The sequence below is a fragment of the Molothrus ater genome, chromosome 6 (assembly GCF_012460135.2).
Source record: "Molothrus ater isolate BHLD 08-10-18 breed brown headed cowbird chromosome 6, BPBGC_Mater_1.1, whole genome shotgun sequence".
In the NCBI taxonomy this organism is placed as follows: domain Eukaryota; kingdom Metazoa; phylum Chordata; class Aves; order Passeriformes; family Icteridae; genus Molothrus; species Molothrus ater.
Genome location: NC_050483.2, coordinates 47640348 through 47663904, shown reverse-complemented (window position 1 = coordinate 47663904; position 23557 = coordinate 47640348). Strand labels below are relative to the sequence as shown.

At 40.1% G+C, this 23557-nt stretch overlaps 2 protein-coding genes across 2 annotated transcripts; both read left to right on the top strand.

Annotated features, from left to right (window-relative positions):
* The first annotated feature begins 2615 nt into the window (after window positions 1–2615).
* Window positions 2616–6966, top strand: LOC118687461 (alpha-1-antitrypsin-like). Its single transcript, XM_036384443.1, has 4 exons — window positions 2616–3273; window positions 4733–5003; window positions 5657–5804; window positions 6775–6966. The coding sequence occupies exons 1-4, from the start codon at window positions 2616–2618 to the stop codon at window positions 6964–6966; spliced, it is 1269 nt and encodes a 422-aa protein (XP_036240336.1).
* Window positions 6967–14572: 7606 nt separating this feature from the next.
* On the top strand, window positions 14573–18842 carry LOC118687428 (alpha-1-antitrypsin-like). The gene is made up of 4 exons (XM_036384387.2): window positions 14573–15212; window positions 15860–16130; window positions 16670–16817; window positions 18565–18842. Exons 1-4 carry the CDS (start codon window positions 14585–14587, stop codon window positions 18772–18774), a joined length of 1257 nt encoding a protein of 418 aa, XP_036240280.1. The 5' UTR covers window positions 14573–14584; the 3' UTR covers window positions 18775–18842.
* The last annotated feature ends 4715 nt before the right edge of the window (window positions 18843–23557 follow it).

Genomic DNA, 23557 nt, shown 5'->3' with positions numbered 1-23557 from the left:
CATTGGTGAATGGTGGTAAACCTGCTTCACAGCACTTATCTTCATTGTCCTTTGGAAGATTCCTGGGAAATACATCTTCATAAGAAGGATGAGACTCACAGTTTGATACTGCCTTGATTTATTACTGGTTAATATTTCTGGGTTACTCTCTTCCATCATTTGCTATTGTTTGGTATATTTGAGACTAGGTTGCTGCTCATATACATTATAGCAGTTGTATTTTTCCAGTATTGTCTTTGGGCACTTGCAGTGATGGTACATATTTTATACAGCTTTTTCAAGTGCTGAAGTCTACATTAAGTACTTTTCAGATCTTGATAGGCTAGGAGGTCCTTAACAGAGATACAGAAAGAATCATTTGATTGTGAGGAGACCATTACAAGACTGAACGAGGTGCCCTCTTTATTTACAAGGCAAACAGGATTAATTGGCTTCTGAGTAGAAACCAGTGGGGTTTCTTCTGTGTAAAAATAAAAGATGAGATGTTGACACATAAGTGGTTTCCAGTAAGTTGGGTAGCATGAGAGAGGACAAGTGGTCCTCCTTGTAGCTCCCTCACCCTGGCCTTCAGAGCTTAGTGCTGGACAAAATTGTGTCTCCAGATGAATGGTTATATTCATCTCAGGTAGCACACAGGGCAGAGTGCTGTGCTCTTGACACCAAAATATCATTTCCAACAAATATTTACTTAGGAGTTGCATACCCTTTGGGATGTAACACTGTACTCTACTGACCAGCCTGGGCCCAGTGGTCTTTGCTCTGTTTGGAGTGAAGAGGTGTGGACATATGCACACAAGGTCCAAGAACACTGGCTTCATCAGCATTCAGCTTTGTGGTTCCAGATAATATGTATCTGAAGCCATGTAATGTTTAACAGAGGAAAACAGCAGTACAAGTAAAGCAGCAAGAACCAGCACAGCCCATTGAGAGCACGAGCCCTCTGAATGTAAAGTAAGTACCCAGCTATCTTTACTTAATGACTTTGACCCAGCTGTATGGTATTTAGCTAAGTGAGTCATAAAGCACATCTGCTTTCAAGGGTGAAATCTAGTTTCTAAGTACTCAAATGACAGCTGAACTTAATTTCAAGAAATACTGAATAGCAATTTCTGGGGATTCATTATAGCAGTTCCACAGAGTATAACTGCTCTGAATATTTATCCCAAATAGCTCAAAAACATCTAGAAAAAATATGCTTCGATAACAGAAGTATTCTGACTTCTCAACTGTCAATTTTATTTATCATTACTAATTCCCCCTAAAGCTTACAATCAGATAACCAAAACTGAAGTGAATGAGTAAGTGTCTTGCTTACACTGAGATGACTCAGAATTCACAAAGTGATTTTGCTATACCAATGTCCTCTGTAAATTCCAACTTACCCAGATCACACACAGCAAAGCTGCAGAAAGACAAGCTGGCTCCTTTTCACCCAAACCTTGGTGGTCAGTGTGCTGTCTCAGGGCTGGGGGAGAATCCCAGTAAACATCTCATCTGTTCTGCTGAACCCATGTCTTTGAGTGCCTTTACCAGCAGCTTACCCTGCTGGGGCGTAAGCAGGTGGCTTGTGATCTTCTACCTGAAGCTGATCTGTTTCAAGCATGGCATTAGGTGAAGGCTATTTGGAGCTTTTCTAGTCACTAGTGCCATATTTTTAGTGGGAATAGCTCTTCCTTGTTTTCCGACAGGTTAACCATCTTAGACACCACAAATCAACCCAGCATGTTCTTGGTTGAACTGGTAAAAGAGAAAGCAGTAACAACAAAGACAAAAAGTGATCACACAAAAAGCTAAATACCACTACAAATGTCCAAGATGCCCTGATCCAGTCTTGCTGCTGAGCACTACTCTGGCCTTAGGCATATTTACCTTACAAAAGGATACTTTCCTGCTGATCTGAAGCTTGGAAAGACAGGAGAAGCCAAGTCCATACTAATGGTCTCACCTTCCCATAGCCAGATGTGGGATACATACAAGAAGGAACCCATCTGGAAGACAGGTGACACATGAGTGGTCATTTAAAATAGACAAACATATTCTAATTTAATCAGGTATTGAATCAGAAAAATTTTACCAGCTCTTATGATTAGCCACTTTGTATGGTAAAATGAGTCAGGAATGAGAAAAAATAGCACTTCTGAATTTTGCAATCTCATATTGTTTTCCTTTGATGTAGCAATGTAGCACTGTTTTTTTTAACATAAAACTCATTCAAACCCTAATAGCATAATAGTCCTTGGATGTCTTAGAAATAAGCACAAAATAATTAATCAGAAGGTTTCTAATGTGTTGCTTTGTCATAAAAAAAAAAGGCACCTTTTCACTTCCTCCCTTGGACTCTTATTTTTCTTTAATACTCACATGTTTCTTTCCCACTAACAAGGAACTTCTGTAGCTAAAGTAGAACTGAAATAGGCAGCAATGAATAGGAATTACAGGTAAACTCAAAGCACAAGGATTTAAAAAACGCTTCCATAGCAAAGGAGGAGGTCAGGACATAACAATCATTTCCACTTGAAGGCAGTAGCAGACAGAAATAAAAGATGAGGTGCTGATACAGCCAACCTCCAGCATCCAAGACCTTTTGTTCTTTGTCCACGCAGTATCTGTGAAGAATGATGAAGGCCATGCTCCCACTGTGCTTGCTGGTGGCCGTGCTTCACCTCAGTGCCCACAGTCTGACCCAGACTGATCACCACACTGACCAGCCTGAGGCAACTGACCCCCAGGAGCTGTATTTTCTTGAGGTAGATCCTCTTGAGTCCTGCCAAAGGATAATCCCAAGCAATACAGAATTTGCCTTCCAGTTTTACAGGCAAGCAACCACTCAAGAGCCTGACAAGAACATTTTCTTTTCCCCAGTCAGCATCTCTGCTGCCCTTGCCCTTGTGGCCCTGGGCTCCCGAGGCAGCAGCCAGGCTCAGCTGCTGGAGGGACTGGCCTTTAACCTCACCGCCATCCAGAAGGAGGAGATACACCATGGCTTTGGCCAGCTCCTCCGCCTGCTGAGCCGCCCTGGCAGCCAGGTGCAGCTGAGCATGGGCAGCACCCTGTTCATGGACAAACACCTCAAGCCAATGAAAACCTTTCTGAGGGACATCAAAAAACTGTACAGAGGAAAAGCTGTCTCCAGCAGCTTCCAGAATTCCACTCAAGCTAAAAAAGAGATCAATGATTATGTAAAGAATAAAACCCGTGGGAATATAAACCAAATACTTGAGGACCTTGATCCAAACACTCTGATGGTAATTGTTAACTACATTTATTTCAAAGGTAAGTTACATAGGTGCTATTTACTGCATCTCTTTTGTGCTGTTTCACCTGATGTAAAACAAGTACACCAAGTTATTTCTGGATAATTTTTAAATGAATGTGTTTAGATGAGACTATTATAAAAAAATTGCAAGTTTTCCACTCTGAAACCACTTCCACAGCTAAATTTTTCTAGCATATATTTAGACTTCTAAGCATAAAAGTTCATTTACTTGCAATATTCAGGTTCAGGGAATTGCCAGAGCACAACAGATTTGTGCATTGTTAAATTATCCTGTCAGACTTCATCTACTTATTATTTTAAAAATCAAAATGTTTTCACATTGTATGTGTGAAGTAGAAAACTAAAATCTGAAGAAGATGCTTTAAAAAATTGCCAAAACCTTTAATTTACTTACAGTCCATGACTATTACATGGGTAGGTACCTCTGGAGTTGGAGTCCAAATGTTCTACACCTTGTCACCATATTTCACACATCCCAAGAGGTATTTGAATGTATTGCTTTGGAAATTATTAACTTCTTCTAGGGTGTTCATTTGTAGCAGCATACAGGACATACACGGAATTTCCCACCCAGAAAGGAATATTTGGAAATTATGAACTTTTAGCAAAATAAAAACATATTTTATTTCATATACTTTATAAATTTGGGTGACCTAATCTCAGGTTTCCTAGTCTGAGCACCGTATCACAGTAAAGTTTTTTCCTGGAGGGCAAGGGAGAAGGCTTAAACTTATAAAGTAACCAGAATATTGTGGAGTTTACATTCCATTATTTATTTTTTAAATTAGGCTATTTCTATTCAACATTTAGAAAAAAAAGCCAAAAAAACATACGTAGAGAATGGCAAGCTTTAATCCCAGTCTATTTGTTTAGTGAATGACATTTTTATTACACAATAAAATATCATAGAAAATTCAGCTGAATAAACATACAGAGCAAAAGGTTTTGAAGAGTAGAGACCTTGAGGCCCTATTCCATCTACCGTACTGCAGTCATGCTCAGGTCCAAAAGTTTGTGTTTCTCTAGCATTTTTCTCTAGTTTTCCTTAGTGCTACAAGATGAAAAACATACAAAAACCTATGTAAGGAGCATAACATGCTGCCTTTCAAAAGTTAGACATCTGCTGTGAAACTTGCTTTACAAACAATATTTGAAAACAGCAAATCCCTGGATTCTGGTTAGTTTTCATTTGCTTTAAATAAAACATAAGGTAATATGAAGTTACTTCATTTAATTTATCTGACTTAGAAAGATTGTGTACAAGTCCATACAAAATTTAACCTGTGGTATTTAATTGTTACAGAGAATAAGATATTAAATAAACTTTGAATACTTTTTACCTCCAAGTGTAAATATTCAGATATGGTTTTATTTATTGTACATTAATCTGGACAATATTAATATATCCTCACTGAAATAAGTATTCAACACCATTCTTTCTCGTTTGTTTTTAAGCTTACTGGGAAAATCCCTTCAATATTAAGGGGACACACAAGGACTTTTTCCATGTGAATGCAAAGACCTCAGTTGAAGTGGAGATGATGATTCGAGATGGATTTTATAAAGCATACTCTGACAGAAAGCTGTCCTGCCAGGTGGTGCAGATTCCCTACAAGGGAGATGTTACAGCATTCTTTATCCTGCCCAATAAAGGAAAATTGAAACAGTTGGAACGTGCCCTGACAAAAAATACTGTTTCTAAATGGGAAAGATCTCTTCAAAGATGGTAAATATAGAATTTTGATTTGATGATTCGAGGTAGTCCGAACCCAAAGTCTGAATGCTATGGTCAGGTTTTACAGTTACTATCTTGTTTTTTGATGGGAGGTTTAAACAAAAGAAGAAGTATAAAGGATCAGACCAAATGATTTGATATTTTCAGCAAAAATTAGAATCAGCATTGCTTTGTGATGAGAGATCTCTGAGGTGGGAAATTTAATTCTTTTTCTCCTGTACATTTTTCAGTTGATGCTAAGTATTACCATTTCCCTTGTCTCAGGCAAAATATTTTGAGAAGTAATAGTGTGACATAGCAGTCAGATCCCTCAGAGAGAATGGGGTGTGAATTCCAAAAGCAGAACCTTCAAGGTTAGAAAAAGAAATCAAACTTTGTCCCAAAAATGCTGGCAGCACTACTTTTTACTGTCTCCTAAAGTGATTGTGTTGCAGAATCATAAAAGAAATATGAACTGAGGTCTTTCTCCTTCCATACTTTTCTATCCTCCAGACCAGCATCTTCCTAGCTTCTTTTTCTTGCCATGTTTCATAGCTGAAAAGACTGTCATTCTAGCACAGAAGAACCACTATCAAGTTAGGAATCTTCAGTCCAAGGCATGATCTGATTGCAATAACTACTATAATTTACTTCTGGATTGACAGGAGGATGGAACTGCATATTCCAAAACTATCAATTTCAGGCACCTATGACTTAAAGAGGATCTTAATGAATCTGGGTGTAACTGATGTGTTTTCTAATCGGGCTGATCTGTCTGGAATCACAGGAAACCCTGATGTGAAGGTTTCAAAAGTAAGTTTATCAGCAGAAACAACCGTCTATTGTTTCCTTAACATCCAATTACCCTAAGTTCACCTGTGAAACTTTACTTATTGCCAGGGCTGGCTGATCCTCTGAAATAGAACATTTAGCTGATAAAGACCTTTTAAACTCCCTCAAACTTCTCCAAGATCTGGAGATAGGGATATTTTCTTTCATCTGACAAGCAAAGGTGGAGGGTAGATGGAGGGGTGGGCTTAGCATTTATCCAGGAAACTAAACATGGTATATTTTCTCCATGTAAAAGAAGAGCCTATGGGTAACTAGGAGTTGTGAATGTCTTGCATGAGCATATCAACAGAAAAAGTGGCCTTTTTCTAACATGCATTCTACAATTTTAAAGGATTTAGAAATTGCTGTTACTATTGAAGGCTCTGTTGAGTGCTAAAAACATAAAATGGACCAGACTTGAGGAGACCATCCCATTTACTGACAATAATGTGAACATAAAAACTAGCATTTTTACAGCCATTCTGAAAACATCACAATTTTCTAGCATTTTGGGGCTAGTAAAAGAAAAAAAATTAAAATGCCAAACAATAACAAAAGATTTGGTAGCAAGGTTGAATTCCTGGCTAAACTGTGTGCAAGTGCTGTTAGGAATACTTACAGAGCAGTTCTGGAACCCTATTTCCTTTCCCTTTGAAACTGATGTTCCCTGTGAGTTTGCTTTGTTATTTTACTTTCAATTAATTTCACAAGGTGTGCAGTTGCTAAGGTCTGCATTGATGCACTTGTGGTGAGGAACACTGAATGTGTAAATATTTGCTTATTGAGACAACATTGCTAAAAACCACACAATGGTCTGTAGTGCCCTTCTTCCTGGTTCCTGGCATACCAGCAATTTTTGTGAAAGGCAGTAGTTGAATTAACTTTGTATTAATTTGAATAATTTCCCACCACATCTTCCCTATACATTAATTCTTGCTGTATTTTATTGTAGGCTACTCACAAGGCCCTGCTGAAGATTCATGAGAATGGCACAGAGGCTGCAGCAGCCAGCAGCATAGATTTTCTTCCTCATTCTGCTCCTCCCATTGTTAAATTCAATCATCCATTCTTGTTGTTGATTGTTGATCACTATACTCAGAGCATCCTCTTCATAGGAAAAATTGTAAACCCAACTGAAAAATGACTGGTCAGTGGCTGGTCTTATTGTTTTGAATTGCATTTTATGGAGTTATTGTCCATTGTGATTAAAATTATATCCCAACAGTTATTAACAAATTTCTTTTTCCAAAGAAATCAGAAAAGAGTGCAGTCATTCTTAGAAACATTCTTTTTGCTTCGTCCTTCCATAGAAAATAACCAGTGAGATATACTTATTAGTGAATTGTGAAGAATTTGATAAATCAGCCTTTTAGTGATCAGTGCCATCTTTGAAAAGGAAGGTAATATCCAGCTGAGAGTCTCAGACGAAACACTGTACGTAAATAAAATTTTAGTGGATAAATTGAAATGAATTCTCTGCAAACTACAGGCTGGCTTCTGACATTGGTAGGGTTTCCAGTGGAAGGAGGGCATGGCTTCAAATTACACACTGGGAGAGTCAGTCACTTCAGACCAGGCCTAGGCACTTGCTTTGAAGGTCAAGTCTTACTCTATACTCTCCTTTAGGACATTCACAGCTGATGGCATCCACCCACATTGTGTTGGCTTCCTTGGGCTGGCCATTAATGTAACAAACTCTACACAAACATCCTATGTGGAAGCAGTGCTGGGAAATGTTTTAGTTGGCTAGATATCCAAAAGTTTCTACCGGCATTGCATTATAGATTTAGTCTTGTGTTTCTTGTAAATAGAAGTCCCTTGTGGATGTTCAAAAGGGACAGGATATGAACACCTGGAAGGGGAAAAAACAAACAGTGAGATTAATCCTATCTCCAGAGTTTACATCTATGCTGGTAAATAAAGAGCTCTAAGATCTGTTCTCTAACCATGAGGTCAGCTGGCTCATCACAGGTCGTATCCACATTGCTTAATTCTGACCCTGCAAGTCATCTCATCTGCTTATTGGAAATGGCCCTTGGCCTGCGCTAACTCCAAACATGCTTAGCACTTGTTTGGAAGAATCATATGGTGGCACGCATCTGAAACTGTTCTAAAAGTATAGGAATGTGTCTGCAGGCTGAAGGCCAGGTCTGTTCCCCAGAACTGCTCTGTGTACTGTGACAAATGGAGCCAGAGTGAACAGCAGAGGAGAGGGAAAGTGTCCCTTCACCACTCAGCCCTACAAGCTCCCCCTCTGCTGGCAATTTGCATTTTTTTAAATAACACTAAGTCCCAGGTGATGCTGATAGGCCTTCACAACTACTTCTCAGAAATGAGGGAACTGGAGACCCTGATGTGGAATAAGATTTGGCAGTTCAATAAATGCCCTTCAAAATTACATCAAGTCACAGACTGTGAGGCTCCCCCATACTTAGCACAGATGCGTTTGGGTGGTCTCTCTTGATTAGTCCTGTGCATTTGCTGTAATTGTGTAGGCTTATTTTCATAGTAAATGTGAGTGCTTATTTTCAAAAGGCTGCTCCTCATTAAGGATTTGTGCTGTTCCTCAGATGATACCGCAATGCTTTGATGATGCAGTTACCAGAAACACTTCAAATCTGAGCACATAGAAACTACCATGAAGCATAAAATATGAAAGCTTAATTCTCTTATGTTGTAGCATAAATGAACTCAAATGCAATTTAAAATGTGATACAACTTACTGTGGAAGCATAGGCATTGTCCATTATGTATATCCCCTTTCCTCCTTAAAAATATTGAAACCAAGATTTTTGTTGTTATCTAGAAAGTCTGTCACTAGTTCAAGGACCCAGCTGCTTGCTAAGTGTGGCCTGATGCTGCAAACTGGAACAAGCTGGCAGAAAAAGGCCATTGGAGAGTCCCCCTTGGCAGGTGGACCCCTTGTTGAGAAAGGCTCAGCACTCAAGGCCAACATCACGCAGCTATCCTTCCAACAAGGGTGCAGGGGCAGGCAGAGAGAGCAGGCAGAGATGGAGGTGACAAAGAGCATAGCTCCCCATCCTCAGTGCTGGCAGTGATGTTGAAGCAGAGCACGACTGCAGTAATATTACTGCCAAATTTGTGCTGAGCCAGAGAGATATAATCAAATCCTATGTGATCAATTCATTCTCAAAGACAGTGCCAGACCAAAGGGAAACTTGTATTTTTTGATTGCTAAAAATGTTTAGAAGTCATTTCACTGACAAATCAGAATGACGAAGGTGGCTATTAAGTGATAAAGTAATAACTATAGAAGTTCTCAAAGGGGCAGAAGAATGAATTTAGGAGTTGGTTTTGGCATGGTACCCAGATATGAAATGTATTTACAATTTTACTTTATGCACGACTGCATGAAATGCTCCTTTGCTGCACGTGAGCCTGCTGTCCTTAACTGTCAACAGCTCAGTGGCCACAAGCAGAGTAAGAAAACTAAGCTCCACAGGAACAGCAGGCCCACAGTGGAGATCCTTCTGGGTGATGCCAATGGATACTCCTCAGAAACACACACTCTTCCTTACAGTTTTACAGGAAACTGACTGCCCAAGAACCTGGAAAGAGTGTTCCTTTTCCCTGGTCAGCTTCTCTACTGCTTTTGCTCTGCTCTCCCTGGTCCCTGGAGCCATCAGTCAGGCTCAGGGGATGGAAGGGATGATCTTTGACCTCACTGGCACTCAGGAGGGCACAACAATTTTCATTTTCTGTCATTTATTTTAATTCTGGGAGTTATACATGCCATCCCTAAGTTCTTGTACCATTGCCATTAATTCAGGGTTTTGGTCTGTAGTCCTAACTACTTGAATTTGATGTATCTTTTGAAAAGAGAAATTCAAGCTATGATACATTTTGAGAGCAAAATTTTGGTCTTGAATTCTACTTACTTATTTTTACCCCTGTTTTATTTGAGAGTTTTTTATAAAACTTCTAACAACTAGTTTTGAAAAGCTTTGGTAGTGTCAGGTATGTCTACAGCTCTACTATCTGGGAACTTAATGGAAAATATATTAGGAAAATCTGAGATGAGCTGTCAGTGACAGATTACCCATATTGAGCATTACAGTGCTGGCTGATTGACTTCAATGGAATTCACATCAAGCCCTAAATTCTTGTATGCTCTTGGAAAATTTTTTCATCCAATGCTAGGAGATTAACTACAAAGTAGAAAATATAAAACATTATTTTCTGAACACTGATGAAATAATCATCTGAGGTAAAATGTCTGTTATGAGTAAAGGAATCACACCTGATAAATAAAGGGATTTTATTTTCTTCTGAGATATAGCACAGAAGGAAAATCAGAGCATTTGGTTCTGCTTATACAGCTTCCTTCTAGCAGACTATTAGTCTGCTAGAAAATTAGTCTATTAGAAAATTAGTCTATTAGAAAATTCAATTAGTCTATTAGAAAATTCTAATTAGTCTATTAGAAAATTCAATTCAAAGATTCCTACTGCATTGGTGAAAAAAGCTGAAAACAAAGTAGGAAAGGTCTAGTTTCCTTTCCCAGTTCTGTCACAGGCTTTTGCTTCGCCTTCAGCTTTTTTTTCTTTCTGTCAGTCACACTGGTTTTTGAAATGGGAACCTAAAGCACTTTAATTATTTGAGGAGAAAAGGATGAAACATTTGTAAGACATGGAGAGTACATTCGGGATGCCCTCTACAGAAAAAGATAAAATTACTGAAAGGAGTTATTTTTATTCTACTTATACCAGTTTTGCAATGACACCAATCACCGGATTTTAATGGAGTTACATATGTCAAGAAGTCAATTTAGATGAACTTTTGTAGATATACCTTGAATGATACATATTTATAGGGAAACAAGAAATGGCTGCATGAGGACTTACCAAGCAATGTACATATTTATCTTGCTGAACTTTTGTTTTTACAGTCAGAAATCCTTTGCCTGGGTAAGCCCTCAAATATAACATGCAAAGCCAGCATATAGTAATCAAATGATTATTATCTGATTATTATATCAGATAACAGCAGCAACTGAAATATGATAATCTGATGACCAGACAGCAACAGAAATAAGTTAACGATTTGGGATGAAACTGCTCCTATAAGGAGGAACAAGACACAGTCATTGCATAACTGAGCAGAGTCAGGGAGAGTAGAGAGAGAGATAATGAAATTATTCCTTAATGCCTTCCATATAGACCATTATCAGGCCAATGGAGAAGCATGTTTGTCAGTCCTTTTTACGACTCCCCTGGTTCCCAGAGAAAGAGTCCCCCTGTCCCCTGCCACCACTTAGCTCAAAGTATTCAGGAACTTCACACACTCTCTTCAGGGCAATTCCCTGGATGGCTCTGCTTTTACAAAACTACTCAAAATTACTCAAAATATGAGTATTACAAAACTACTCAAAATTACTCAAAATATGCAAGGTTTGGCCTTGCATATTCCCATGTTCTGGGGACATAGCCATTTTCAGCAACAGGAATGTGCAGTGAAGTAACAAAATGCTTTCCTCTCCCTGTGTTTTTCCTGGCTGACATGCAGGTGATAACCAATGTGTGGTAATTCACCCTCATTTTCCATTGCCTTCAACAGAAGCAACATATATTATCTGAGAGTCTCTGTTTCTGGCACCTACGCTCCAAGGCAGATTTCCAAAGGACTGGGCGTGACTGATGGATTCATTAACCATGCTGATCTGTCTGGAATTGCTGGGAAGCAATTCTTTGAAAATGGTCATCTGTGGGTCTTCTGTAACTGCTGGTCTTAACCTTGTCTAGGAAGACACTTGGGCCAGGGTCAGAGGATCTGGTGTTGGGAGTTGTGAGCAGGGACAGAAGCAACTTTCCACTCTCACCCTAACGTGCTGAGTGCTGCTGCATCTCCTGGGAGAAAGGAGAGGAATCACTGCAGCAGCTTTGCTGTTCCCAGAAATCCTTCTCAAGAAACAGTGGCATCCTTCAGATGGTTAGCCAAGCATTAGGACTGGGCTGAAAGATTAATGCTATCTATGTAGGCAGGCCTAGGCTTGAGAGAAATATCTTGTCTTTGCTAGAGTTAAGCAACAGCATACTTACTGCTCCTGAGACTTGGTCATTTTACATAATACTGCAATAAACTTTCTGGGTACTTGTACATATCATGAAAAAAACCCTTTCTGTGGGAATATATTCTCACCAGCCCTGCCTCTGTCTTGTAAGAGAGAGCAGTTACAAAGCAATAACAATGATGGTTGATTCCTGTGTGTAGATAAATTGTAAGTTTACCTGGGGCAAAATCATGTACATTCAATGGAAATAATTAGTCATTGCTAATTAGGATAAGTGCCATGCACCTCATCCTTAAATAACCTTCTAAATAGCTAAATTGTGCCTGTTTCAGCTTCCTCTGAGAGGAATCCCAGTGTAAGATAATATGATATGTATGTAATTCATGCTTATCCTGTGCACAAGGGGCTAAGGTCTTCTCTCTTGTCCTAAGTTAACATTTTGCTGTGGAAAACTTTGCCCATTTCATTCTTTCATTTGTTTTCTTATTTCAGTTATTTTTCAAGCTATGCTATGCTTTGCTTTTCACTTTAGTAGTTTCTAAAATACTCATCAATGGTCCCTCAAAAAGCTAACCAGTGTTCTGAGGCCATCAAATAATGCCATTTATTGGCATTATTTGCAGGGCAGAGCTGTACCTGAACAAACTTGCTGCTGCCTTGGGTACTCAATTAGATGGCATTGTTGCATCAGAGTATCCTGTACAGAAAGTTCAGTGGGACAGGGCATCCATGTTCTTGGCATTTTCTTAGCTTTCCAGTTCTTCTCATATTCTGTTTCCAGGAACTGATTTACCACAGTTACTGGTAAAGTTTTTTTACATACAGTTTAGCTTGAGCCAAGAGTAGCAAAGTCCGGTCATTCTCTCCCTTTAGAGCACTAAGTGCTGGCATCATTCCGGCTGTGTGATGGGAAAAAGACTTTAAATATTTGATATCCAAAAAAAAAGTTGTTTACTTAATCTTTGCTTTGCAAATAACTCTTATTTGCCCTGTTTAATCTTTACCAGTGGACATTAACTTAATACTAGAAAGCAAATGAATGAGGGAAGAAGCACTGTGAAAGAAAAGTCCAGCACAGTAAGTACCATACTATACTTTCTTAGAATTCTTTGAATTTATGCTGTGTGTGATCCCTGCTATTTACTGCTGAGATTAATTTGTTTCGTACAGTAAGTGGAAATTACTTTAGCTTCTGGAAGCATTTTCTAAATGTTTGAAACAAAATTCATTCCATGATCCAGCTCCTAGCTATAGTGACAGAATGACAGGGATTTGAAGTCCAAAATTAATATCCAACTATCAGTACCAAGACAAAGAACAAAACCTTGTCTCTGCCCCCAGAGGAATAAATTTAGTTGAAATCTCAATGTCCCAACTATTCCAGCCAGACGCTAATGTGAGTAGCTTCATTTCTGTCTAATGTGCTTAAAGACCAGGCTACTTGCAGTCAGGAGGCCTGGAAGAGAAATCAGTCTCTCTTAAAGGCAGATTTGGGGAATTATGAAATGAATTGTTACCAGAACAAAATGAATTATCAAGAGCTAGAATGCTTTTTTTTTTTTCCTGAGTCAGTGTTTATGCCCAGCATTTTAGACATGCTGAGCATAGCTCCCACACTCAGCACTTCAACTTATATCTCCACTTTTCCATAATGTACATCCAGAAAATGGGGAACCTGGAAATAACAATTCCCCATAATAATTCTGGTGCAAGACCTGAACCTGGCATTAGACATACAGCCTGAGGCAGATTCTGGGCAGAATCTCATTCTCCAGGATAAGTACACAGCTGCTATGAACACTATTCAGACCATCTCTCTTTCCCTGGGGGCCACTGCTTGCTTCATGGGTTTGAGTTTCTGTCATTTGAGATAATTTAGATGAGCCACTATATGGACAGCATTCTTCTCCAATATGTCACAGGATTCTTCCCCCAAAAGGACAGAAGAGAGATTGTGGGATTTATGTAGAATTTGCTTATGTCAGTTGAAGGAAAAGGAAAGTTTGTCAAATTACATATACAATGTAAAACAAGGCAGATTCCACTGTAGCTTTTCCTAAGCTCTTGAGTCTTGAGCTTTGCAACTTTATGGATAGCTTATGTGCAATATAGAGTGCCAAAAAACTTTCTCAATTTAGCCTCAATTTGCTGAAACACTTAAGGTAAAATCTTGAAATGATATAAGTCTTGATTCAGAGCTGTTATATAAGAGGAAGAAATATATAAACAGTTTAAGGGCTGAGCATTTAGGTGGATTTTATGCACTGCTATAACTATCTCTTCAATGCTTGAAAACCAAAGTCATAACAAGACCATGGGTACCACAGAAACATATCAGCAAAAGTTGGTCCCTCTGCCAAAGTACTCACCAGATAGATGGGTGCAAATACATGAACTCAGCCATGTATCCTAAGGCACTTAGGAATCCACTGAGGCCATGCTGGTCAGAAATAAGAACTATTTCATACATAATAACTCAGGAAAGCTGATTCTTCCCTGGTAATACCACATTATTGTCTTATTTCCTTTGTTCCTTGGTCACAAACTAAGAGAACTGACTAGAAATAAACTGTAGGCCAAGTACAAGAGTATTTCCAAAAAGAATAGTAGTTCTAATGACTGACATCTAAAAATCAGTATCTAGAATACAAAATCTTTTTCATCCAATAAAGAAAAACTTCTTTAGATCTAAAAGTTGCTCTGTTCTTTCTTAACAGAACTGTTCAGGACAATGAAGTCTGCACTGTATTTGTGTTTGCTGCTTCTTGGACTTCAAGTCCAGGGTCAACAGCAGGTACAAAAAGTACCAGTTCCAGAAGACCAGTCCCAGGCTGATTATGAAAACTTGCCTCATGTCAAGCTAGCCCCCAGCAATGCTGACTTTGCATTTAAGCTTTACAAGCAGATCAGAGATGAGTTGGGCGACGGGAACATTTTCTTCTCTCCTTTGAGTATCTCCACTGCCTTTGCAATGCTCACCCTGGGGGCCAGATCAAACACACTCAGAGAGCTGCAGAAAGGCCTCAGCTTCAACCTGACACAGATGGAGGAGCAGGAGATTCATGAGGCATTTCAGGGCATCCTCCAGCTGCTGAACGACCCTCACCGAGAAGACCAATTGAACATGGGCAATGCCCTGTTCATTGATAAACAAGTGGAATTGCTTCAAAACTTTTTCGATCGTGTCAGAAATTTTTATTATGTTGAACCTGTTTATAGTAACTTCCAGAATCTTCCACGGGCTATAAAGGAAATCAATATGTATGTGGAAACAAAAACACATGGCAAAATTGTTGATTTAGTCAAGAGTCTTGATTCAGAAACCGTGATGGTTCTCATTAACTACATTTTCTTTAGAGGTGAGTCACAGACATGGGTAGCAGCTATACAAATAAACTCTGGAAGTTCTATGAAACAAAACTTTTTCACATTGTGAACACATCTTACAATCTAATTTAAAATGCATCTTTCAGTTTGTAAATTACACTGGAAAATATTTGAAAGACGGGCATGAAGAATCATTTTCTATAAGAGAAATTTTTAAAAAATGAAAAAACAACAGAACCAGCAGAAGTACTGATCAATGTCATATAAATTTTAAACCAGGTTCAGAGCTGAAGATATTCAGAACTTATGATCCTTTGTTGAAAGGCACAGGTATTTGCTGTGCAGGACATGGTCAAACACAGATGACACTAGCATGAAAGGAATAAGCCTGAAGCTTGTATAGTTGGAGTCCGTGAAAGATTTACCACTATCTGATCAGGCAAAGATGCATCTCTTTTCCACTGCAAGCTTCAACCTATACTTTTCTTGTGGGATTTTTATTAAACCAGTCGAGAAGAGGTGAAGTTTCTTTCCATGGCCAGGCAACAAGCATCCTTAAATTGAGATAGGCTTGTTGCTGTCTCTACAGTTCAAGCATACTGTTTTAAGCATCAATTAATGTGACATACCTTTATTAGTCCCCTTTTTTTTCAATTCTATACTCATTCTTTTTTCAAAGGCTCCTGGGAAAGACCTTTCAACAGTTTAAACACGAGAGATGATGACTTCTTTTTGGATGCCAAGAATTCTGTTAAGGTCAAAATGATGCATCAAAACAAGGTCTTTAATGTCCACAGAGATGAGAAGTTGTCTTGCTGGGTAGTAGAAATCCCATACAAAGGAAATGTTACTGCTTTGTTTGTTCTCCCCGATAAAGAGACAATGAAACAGGTGGAAGATGCTCTGCTAAAAGAAACAGTGTCTAATTGGTTGAGAGCACTTGAAAAAAGGTAATATTTTAATTGTGGCTTTGTTTAAACATTGAATAGGCTAAAACTACCCATCCAGGAAAGGTAAAGCTTAGGATACCATGATGAGTTGCTAAGTACAGCTCTGAGGAACAAGCACTACTCAGCTTCTTTAACTCAGACAAGCTATCATGTGATTTCACACCAAAGGGGAACCCTCTCAGCTCCCCCAGTCACAGCTCCCAGCTGTGAGGATCCTGCACATGGGTAGATTGCCCTCAGGAACCTGCCTTCAGTAGGAAGAATCCAGTTAAAAAGAAAATACTATTTATTTTTCTCCAGTCTGGATGATACTTTCCAGTCAGTCACTTTCATAAGCCATCACTACCCCTGCACCATGGATCAGCCTGTGGCTGGTGGGACAGGTACCTCAGTTTCTGCTTCTCTAACATGAGATTTATCATTTTCTTAGAAAGCCAAGCCTTAGCTCCATGGGTATTTGGGATGGATATATACCTGCAATAGATACTGCTTCAAGGGATCTTGCAATAACAAACTCTTTTTTTTTTTTTTTTGAAAAGAAAAATCTACTTGGATCTTCCAAAATTTTCTATCTCCGGCTCCTATGATGTTAAGAGCCTGTTTAAGAAAATGGGTGTGACAGAGGTGTTCAGTGATCAGGCTGATCTCTCTGGAATGGCAAAAGATCGTCTTCTGAAGGTTTCCAAAGTAAGTATGCAAGCAGGGAAGGTAATCAAGAGATTTTTCTGCTTTGTTTGTATGCAGGTTTAATCCTACAAATAGGCTGATCCTACCTCTGGAGTGTAGTCTTTGTTTAATGATGGTAATAAAGGAAGGAAAAGGTTAGGCCTCAAATGGCTGTTATTCATACAGTTTAATATTAAATTGTTTAGTGCACAGTGATCCTACAAACTTAGCTGATAGTCTCTGAAGAAGAAAACAACTAGAAAGCACAGTAGAAATAATTTCACAAAAAGCTGGTGCTAAAGAAGTAATGCATGGCAAGAATCATAGTTATGACATGAGTCTGGGAATAATCATTCTTATACTATGTATAAACCTTTCATTATTACATTGTCTGAGCACTTCAGAATTTATATGGACAATGGACTTGCGGGACAGGGATAGCCCCATTTCACAAGCAAGAAATGAGGAAACAGACAAACAGAATGATTTCTCTAGAGTCCCAAGGAGTATATGCCTTGTGTCATGAGGGAGGTGAGCCTTCCCTCCATCCTTCACTTGTGAGACTACCTCTGGAGTTCAACACATCTAGTTTGGGGCTTCCAAATCCAAGGGACACATGACACCCTGGAGCAGAGTGAGTCCAGAGGAGGGTGAGCAGGATAGCTGTGTGGCTGGAGCACTGGATGGATGAGGAGATGCTGGGAGAGCCAGAGCTGCCAGTCAGAAGGGAGGGTGAACAGGGGTTCTTAGCACTGCCTACAGATATTTATTAGAAAGGGAGAGACAAGATGGACACAGACTCTTTCTGCAGATGAACTGTGATACATCAAGGGACAACTCACAAAACATAGAAAATGGGATATTCTGATTGGGTTTTATGTAAAAAAATTCACCATGAGGGTGATCAAAAACTAGTATGAGTTACTTATGAAATTTCTGTCCTTTGAAATATTCAAATCCTGATTGGATTAAATCCTAAGTAACCTAATCTGGTGTCAGAAGTCACACAGTGCAGGAGGGTTGGTGGCATTCAACAGCCTCTAGAGGTCCTTCCATCATATATTATTTGTGATTCCTCACATTCCTCCCTATGTCATGTGGAAATACCTGGATTGTAGATATGGGATTGATGCCTGGAAAGCCAAGTATATTGGTGAAGGGTAAGCAGAGACTCATGAGAGAAAATTATAGATGCATTGCAGACAATGAAGGAAGAAAACAGAGGGCTATCCAAAATCAGTGAAATAGTGCATGTGAATTCCTAAATATGAATTTGCTACACCTACCACAGAAAGTCCTGAAAAATCTTATCCGTGGGCTGTGTTGCAGAAGGACACTCTATAAAGCTTGACACTATTGTTTTTGCAGAGAGAACTATTTTGCTTACACAGAAATTAATGCAAAATGAAAAATTTCTTCTTTTGTGTTCAGTACTAAGGACAAAATCTTACTCTGAGAGAAACAACATATAAATATATATAATAAATATAAGAATAATAAATAATAAATAATAAATATAAGAATAATAAATATCCTCTATGTTGCTCAGTCTCTGCAAGCAGGCATGTATGACTCTGACTGTTGAAGAAAACTTTTCCTGAAACTTTGCTTGACTTGGAAAGGCTGGACACTAGTATTTTTTTCACACAAGTTCTACATTCATTCTGTGTTTTAAGAATTACCTTCTCACAATGTTAAAGCAAGCAAATTTTCTCCCAGCTGCTTCTCTCTCTTCTGTGCCGAGATTATAATCTCTGTTTCCTTGCAGGCAATTCACAAGGCCACGGTGGATGTCAGAGAGAATGGCACAGAGGCTGCTGCAGTGACTATGATGGAAATAGTACCACTGAGTCTACCATTTCCTCCTCCTCCTCACATCACCTTCAACAGACCCTTCCTGGTGATGATTATTGACAAAACCACTGATGGCCTGCTCTTCCTGGGGAAAATTGTCAACCCGACAGCTAAGGAAGACTAGGCCAGAGCACTTAAACTCTCCAGTGCAGAGAGGAGAGCTTGTGCACATCCCAGGAATTTCTTTGCAAAGTAGAACTAGACCAGATCTGATGCATAATTAACAAATAAATAAATAAATCTTCTGTCAAGTTCTTGTTTACTTTAGAACAGACATTTGGGTGTGAACATTATTTTTACAAAATTACTTAGCCCAAGTAGGCAGCCATGGGATCTTGAAAGATTCATATTTTCTGTGTAGTTATGATGGTGTCAGGGTTTTTGTATGCAGATACAACTTCCTGCTGTTGGCTGAGAAACTTCCTGTGTCTTCCATTTCCTGTCCTTGCCTCACAAACCTCTATCCCTTTCAGCTGGGGAACACTTCTTTCTCTCCCTCTCATCCACCATGAATGCCAGGAGAAGTCTCCTTCCTCTTTGAAGTCCTTCCATGGAATGGAAACACAGACATAGAGCTTTTATACCTTTCCTCTCCTAGATGGTGGATGCTCCTTGGTGAAGAATAATCCTTTTCCTTCTAGCTTGACAGCTGCCTTCTGCCAGGTTCAAACCTTGCTCCCTTCTGAACTTCTCACTGCTTGCTCCAGAATAAGGGGCCCAACATTTCTGGCAAGGCAAGAATTTAGCTTTTGTGTCAGTGAAAGCTGCACATCATTGCAAAAATTATCCTTTTTAATGGTCTTGTGCATGCACAGTAAAGCATGGGATCCCTAGGAGAACCAGATGTGGCAAAACATATCCTCTGGTTCCAGAAACTGGTGACTGCATCTGGAGTCATGTCTCTGTTTTCCACATGCCAGTTGATCATATTGAGCTTTACTTGCTTCAGTGAGCTCAGGCTGCTGAGTGCCTCCAAGAGAATTCTCTCCATTAAGCTGATGTTCAGGCTGCAGAAAGGTGACTTGGGCACCTTCCTGAGTACTGAGTAGGCAGAAGCCAACATGACCAACAGCACCATGTGAAGGGAAAGTCATGCTGTAGCAGGTTAATTTCATTAACTGGCAATTAAAAATAGAGTAGGATAGTAGTAAAGACCGAGTTGAAAACAGCTTCCCCCCAACCCTTTCCTTCTCCCAGGCTCAATTTCACTCCTAACTCCTCTACTCCTCTCTCTGAGTGCAGGAGAGCAGACACAGGGCCAGAGGAGTTGAGGTCAGTTTATAATGCTTCATCTCTGCCACTCCTTCCTATTCCTGATCCTCCTCTGCTCCAGCATGATGACAGTTGACAGTTCTTCAGGAACTGCTCTGGCATGGGTCTTTCCTGCAGATCCAATCCATCAGGAACAGACTGCTTCACTGTGGTCTTTCCTCCATGGGGTTGCAGGTCCTGCCAGGACCCTGCTCCAGGGCAGGCTCTCCACAAGCTGCAACTTCTTCTCAGCCACATCCACTTGCTCTGGCATGGAGTCCTTAGGCAGCATGGGCTTCTGCTCCACCTCCAGTCCTCCATGGGCTGCCCTAGGGGCACAGCTGCCTCACCAGGGGCTTCTCCAGGGGCTGCAGGGAAATCTCTGCTGTAGAGTCTGGAGCACCTCCTGCCCCTTCTCCTACATTGATCTGAATATCTGTGGGGCTGCTTCTCTCACTTGTTATTTTAATGTGTATTCCTTTTTCTCAAATGCATTCCCCAGAGGTGCCACCATCTTGGCTGCAGGGCTCAGCTGTGTTGTGTGGTGGGTCTGTTGGAATGGGCTGGAACATGTCCAGCACAGGATGATTTATTAAAAAACATATGGATATTGATCTAGTACTGATATCCAGCTGTGATGGACAAAAACTCTCTAACAGTTTAAAGCTAGAAAGTGTATGTTTATTGCGACACTGGGGAGAGTGTGGGATAGCTCCCAAATTCACTGCAATTTACAGGTGATTACAGAGCCCTTTTATCTCTACAAGTATTGAATACCCAAAATACAAACACATATTCATAGCTTTGGTATGTCCCATTCCCCGTATGGTAAATAGTTGAAAAGCTATTAAGCATGCCTAGTTTATTCCTTGAAATGGGTCAGTGGTCCCTTTTATGGAGAGGGATCCCAAAACGAGGAAGTAAATGAAGTCTTCCTCGTTCTGACCTTTGTACCTTTTCAATGCAAATATGACAAATGAACCCTTGGTAGAACTCCCATTCCTTGTCTTCAGTTGGTTTCAAAACAGAGGAGCCTGCAATTGTCTTATGTTCCTAAAAGCTATTTATCAGTTTCTATATTCTTCATTATAAACCCAGCTAACCAAACATTGTGCTGACAAGCAATCAATTATTAGTTAACTACTAACTCTTAACTTCATCAAGGCCTGTCACAGACAACTTTTATGAAAAATCCTTTCCTTAGGATTTTTCCTCCTGAGAAGCTGAGAGGCCTCAAGAACAAAATGTAAACAATGGTTATCTGCTGCTGTAGAATGCAGCAGGTGCATCTGTGATTGGTGTCAGAGTTGTTTCTAGTTAATGGCCAATCACAGTCAACTAGCTTAAACTCTCTGTCTGAGACAAGCTTTTGTTATCATTCCTTTCTATTCTTAGCTAGCCTTCTGATGAGAATCTTTTCTTCTATTCTTTTAGTATAGTTTTAATGTAATATATATCATAAAATAATAAATCAAGCCTTCTGAAACATGGAGTCAGATGTTCGCCTCTTCCCCAATCCAAGAACCCCTGTGAACACCGTCACAAAGGCCTACCCATTTATTTTAATTAACCCCTATAAAGCTTAACTCTAATTAAAATCTTAGCTCCTCTAAAACCTCTAAATTCCTTAAACTTTGTGTCTCACAGTGTGGTCTTTCCTCCATGGGGTTGCAGGTCCTGCCAGGACCCTGCTCAGGGCAGGCTCTCCACAAGCTGCAACTTCTTCTCAGCCACATCCACTTGCTCTGGCATGGAGTCCTTAGGCAGCATGGGCTTCTGCTCCACCTCCAGTCCTCCATGGGCTGCCCTAGGGGCACAGCTGCCTCACCAGGGGCTTCTCCAGGGGCTGCAGGGAAATCTCTGCTGTAGAGTCTGGAGCACCTCCTGTCCCTTCTCCTGCATTGATCTGGATGTCTGTGGGGCTGCTTCTCTCACTTGTTTAGTCCTCCCTCTCACAGCTGCTGCACAATGTGTATTCCTTTCTCTCAAGTGCATTCCCCAGAGGTGCCCCCATCTTGGCTGCAGAGCTCAGCTGTGTTGTGTGGTGGGTCTGTTGGAGTCCTCTGGCATGGGCTGGAACTGGTCATGTCCAACACAGGACAGCCCTGACCTCTCCTCACAGAGGCTGCCCTACAGCCCTCTCTGCCAGCACCTCTGCACAACCACCAGGTACACAGAACCCAGTCCTCAGCTGGGGTTCACAACAGGTAATGACATTTAATGAATGGGTAGAACACTTTGATGGTGCTATTGAACTGCCAGGAGCTCCTTCACAGTGTCCCCTCAGCATCAACAGCTGGAGGGCACTTCTCCAGCCTCAGCTCTGCCCTCCTCCTTAGGAGGAGCAGGAATCAAAGAGTCCACTGAAGGGGCCTGGGGCTCCCTGACACTGCTGGAGGGCTTTAGCTTCTGGCTAGGCTGGGTCAGAGCTGCTAAATGCTTCTCCCAATGTGGTTAAGTTTGGGAGAGCCCTGGCAGGTCATGTGGTGGAGACAAAACCATAGTGTGCATTTTTGCAGTCAGAGATAATAAAGCCTTTTATGTGAGCAAGCACAGACCTTTCCACAGTTCTGTGGGAAAAAAAAAACCCCAACCTCTAGCCAACCTATTCACACAGACCTAGACTTGCTTAATGCAAAATATTTTCTCTATAATCATCCCCTTATATCCCCCATCTCCAGTTTTTAAAGAAAGAAAACTAGCAATGCTCCATGGAAAATCTGAGTCAGCCGTACCTGTCTAAGGCATTTTCTCTCTCGGGAAAATAAAAAAATAAAATCATTTCAGCATTGCTTGAAGGGGCAAACGTCTGCTGCTGGAGACAAGCCAAGGATTTTAGCTTTGCATAGGGCTGCCAAGCTACAAGTCTCTTCATCCACAGCTACTAATACAACTTGCTCAGTCATTGCTCCCCTGCTTTGGGAGCGGTGAGGTTTTAGGCAGCAGTTAACTGTGCGCTACTTAAGACACATTAAAGGGATGGCAAGAAAGAAAATAAACAGGAAACTGTTCATATTGCCTCATTTCTTCCCTTCCCCTCTGCCCAATTCTGCAAAATGAAACCCAGGAACAACCCCAGTTTTATTGTTTACTAGTAAATACTAGATAAAAGAAATAAAAACATTTCTAAAAATCCTTAATTATCCTCTTATTAGAACTGTGAGATTTTCTTATGGAAAACAGTGCAAGATCAGTTGGTGTCTAATAGGTTAAATGCATTTTTTTGAGGGTGGAAAAATTATTTCAGCTGAGAGGATAGTTCCAAGCTATGCTTTTGTAACTTCCCTGCAACTGCAAATAAGAACAATTAAAAAAAAGTTTTAAAAGGCAGACCAGTGATTTCTCAAATAAGCACTTAAGTTCAAAGACTCTGTTGGAAACTTAGATGGATTTTGGAAAGGAGCTTAAAGAGTTGGAAGAGAACAGGAGGGTTGAGCTGATTTGCTCAGTTATTTCAGCTCCATGGTGGAGCTAGGGGGAATATAGCAAGAACATGATGAATTACCAGAAAAAGTGAAAGCTTTACAGATGTTCAGAAATTCTGCCTTAAAATCAAAGGCAGCACATTGGCCCAGCTGTAGATTTCCTGAATCAGCTCTAGCTGAAACTGAAATGCTACCAAGAGGAAAACATATCACCCTGAGCCAAGATAACTC

Bases quoted from the DNA above. Each gene is read 5' to 3' on its own strand.
- LOC118687461 (XM_036384443.1), top strand. From the start codon at position 2,616: ATGATGAAGGCCATGCTCCCACTGTGCTTGCTGGTGGCCGTGCTTCAC. The intron at 3,274-4,732 runs GTAAGTTACATA...TTTGTTTTTAAG, and splicing joins TAACTACATTTATTTCAAAG to CTTACTGGGAAAATCCCTTC. The intron at 5,805-6,774 runs GTAAGTTTATCA...ATTTTATTGTAG, and splicing joins CTGATGTGAAGGTTTCAAAA to GCTACTCACAAGGCCCTGCT.
- LOC118687428 (XM_036384387.2), top strand. From the start codon at position 14,585: ATGAAGTCTGCACTGTATTTGTGTTTGCTGCTTCTTGGACTTCAAGTC. The intron at 15,213-15,859 runs GTGAGTCACAGA...CTTTTTTCAAAG, and splicing joins TAACTACATTTTCTTTAGAG to GCTCCTGGGAAAGACCTTTC. The intron at 16,818-18,564 runs GTAAGTATGCAA...GTTTCCTTGCAG, and splicing joins GTCTTCTGAAGGTTTCCAAA to GCAATTCACAAGGCCACGGT.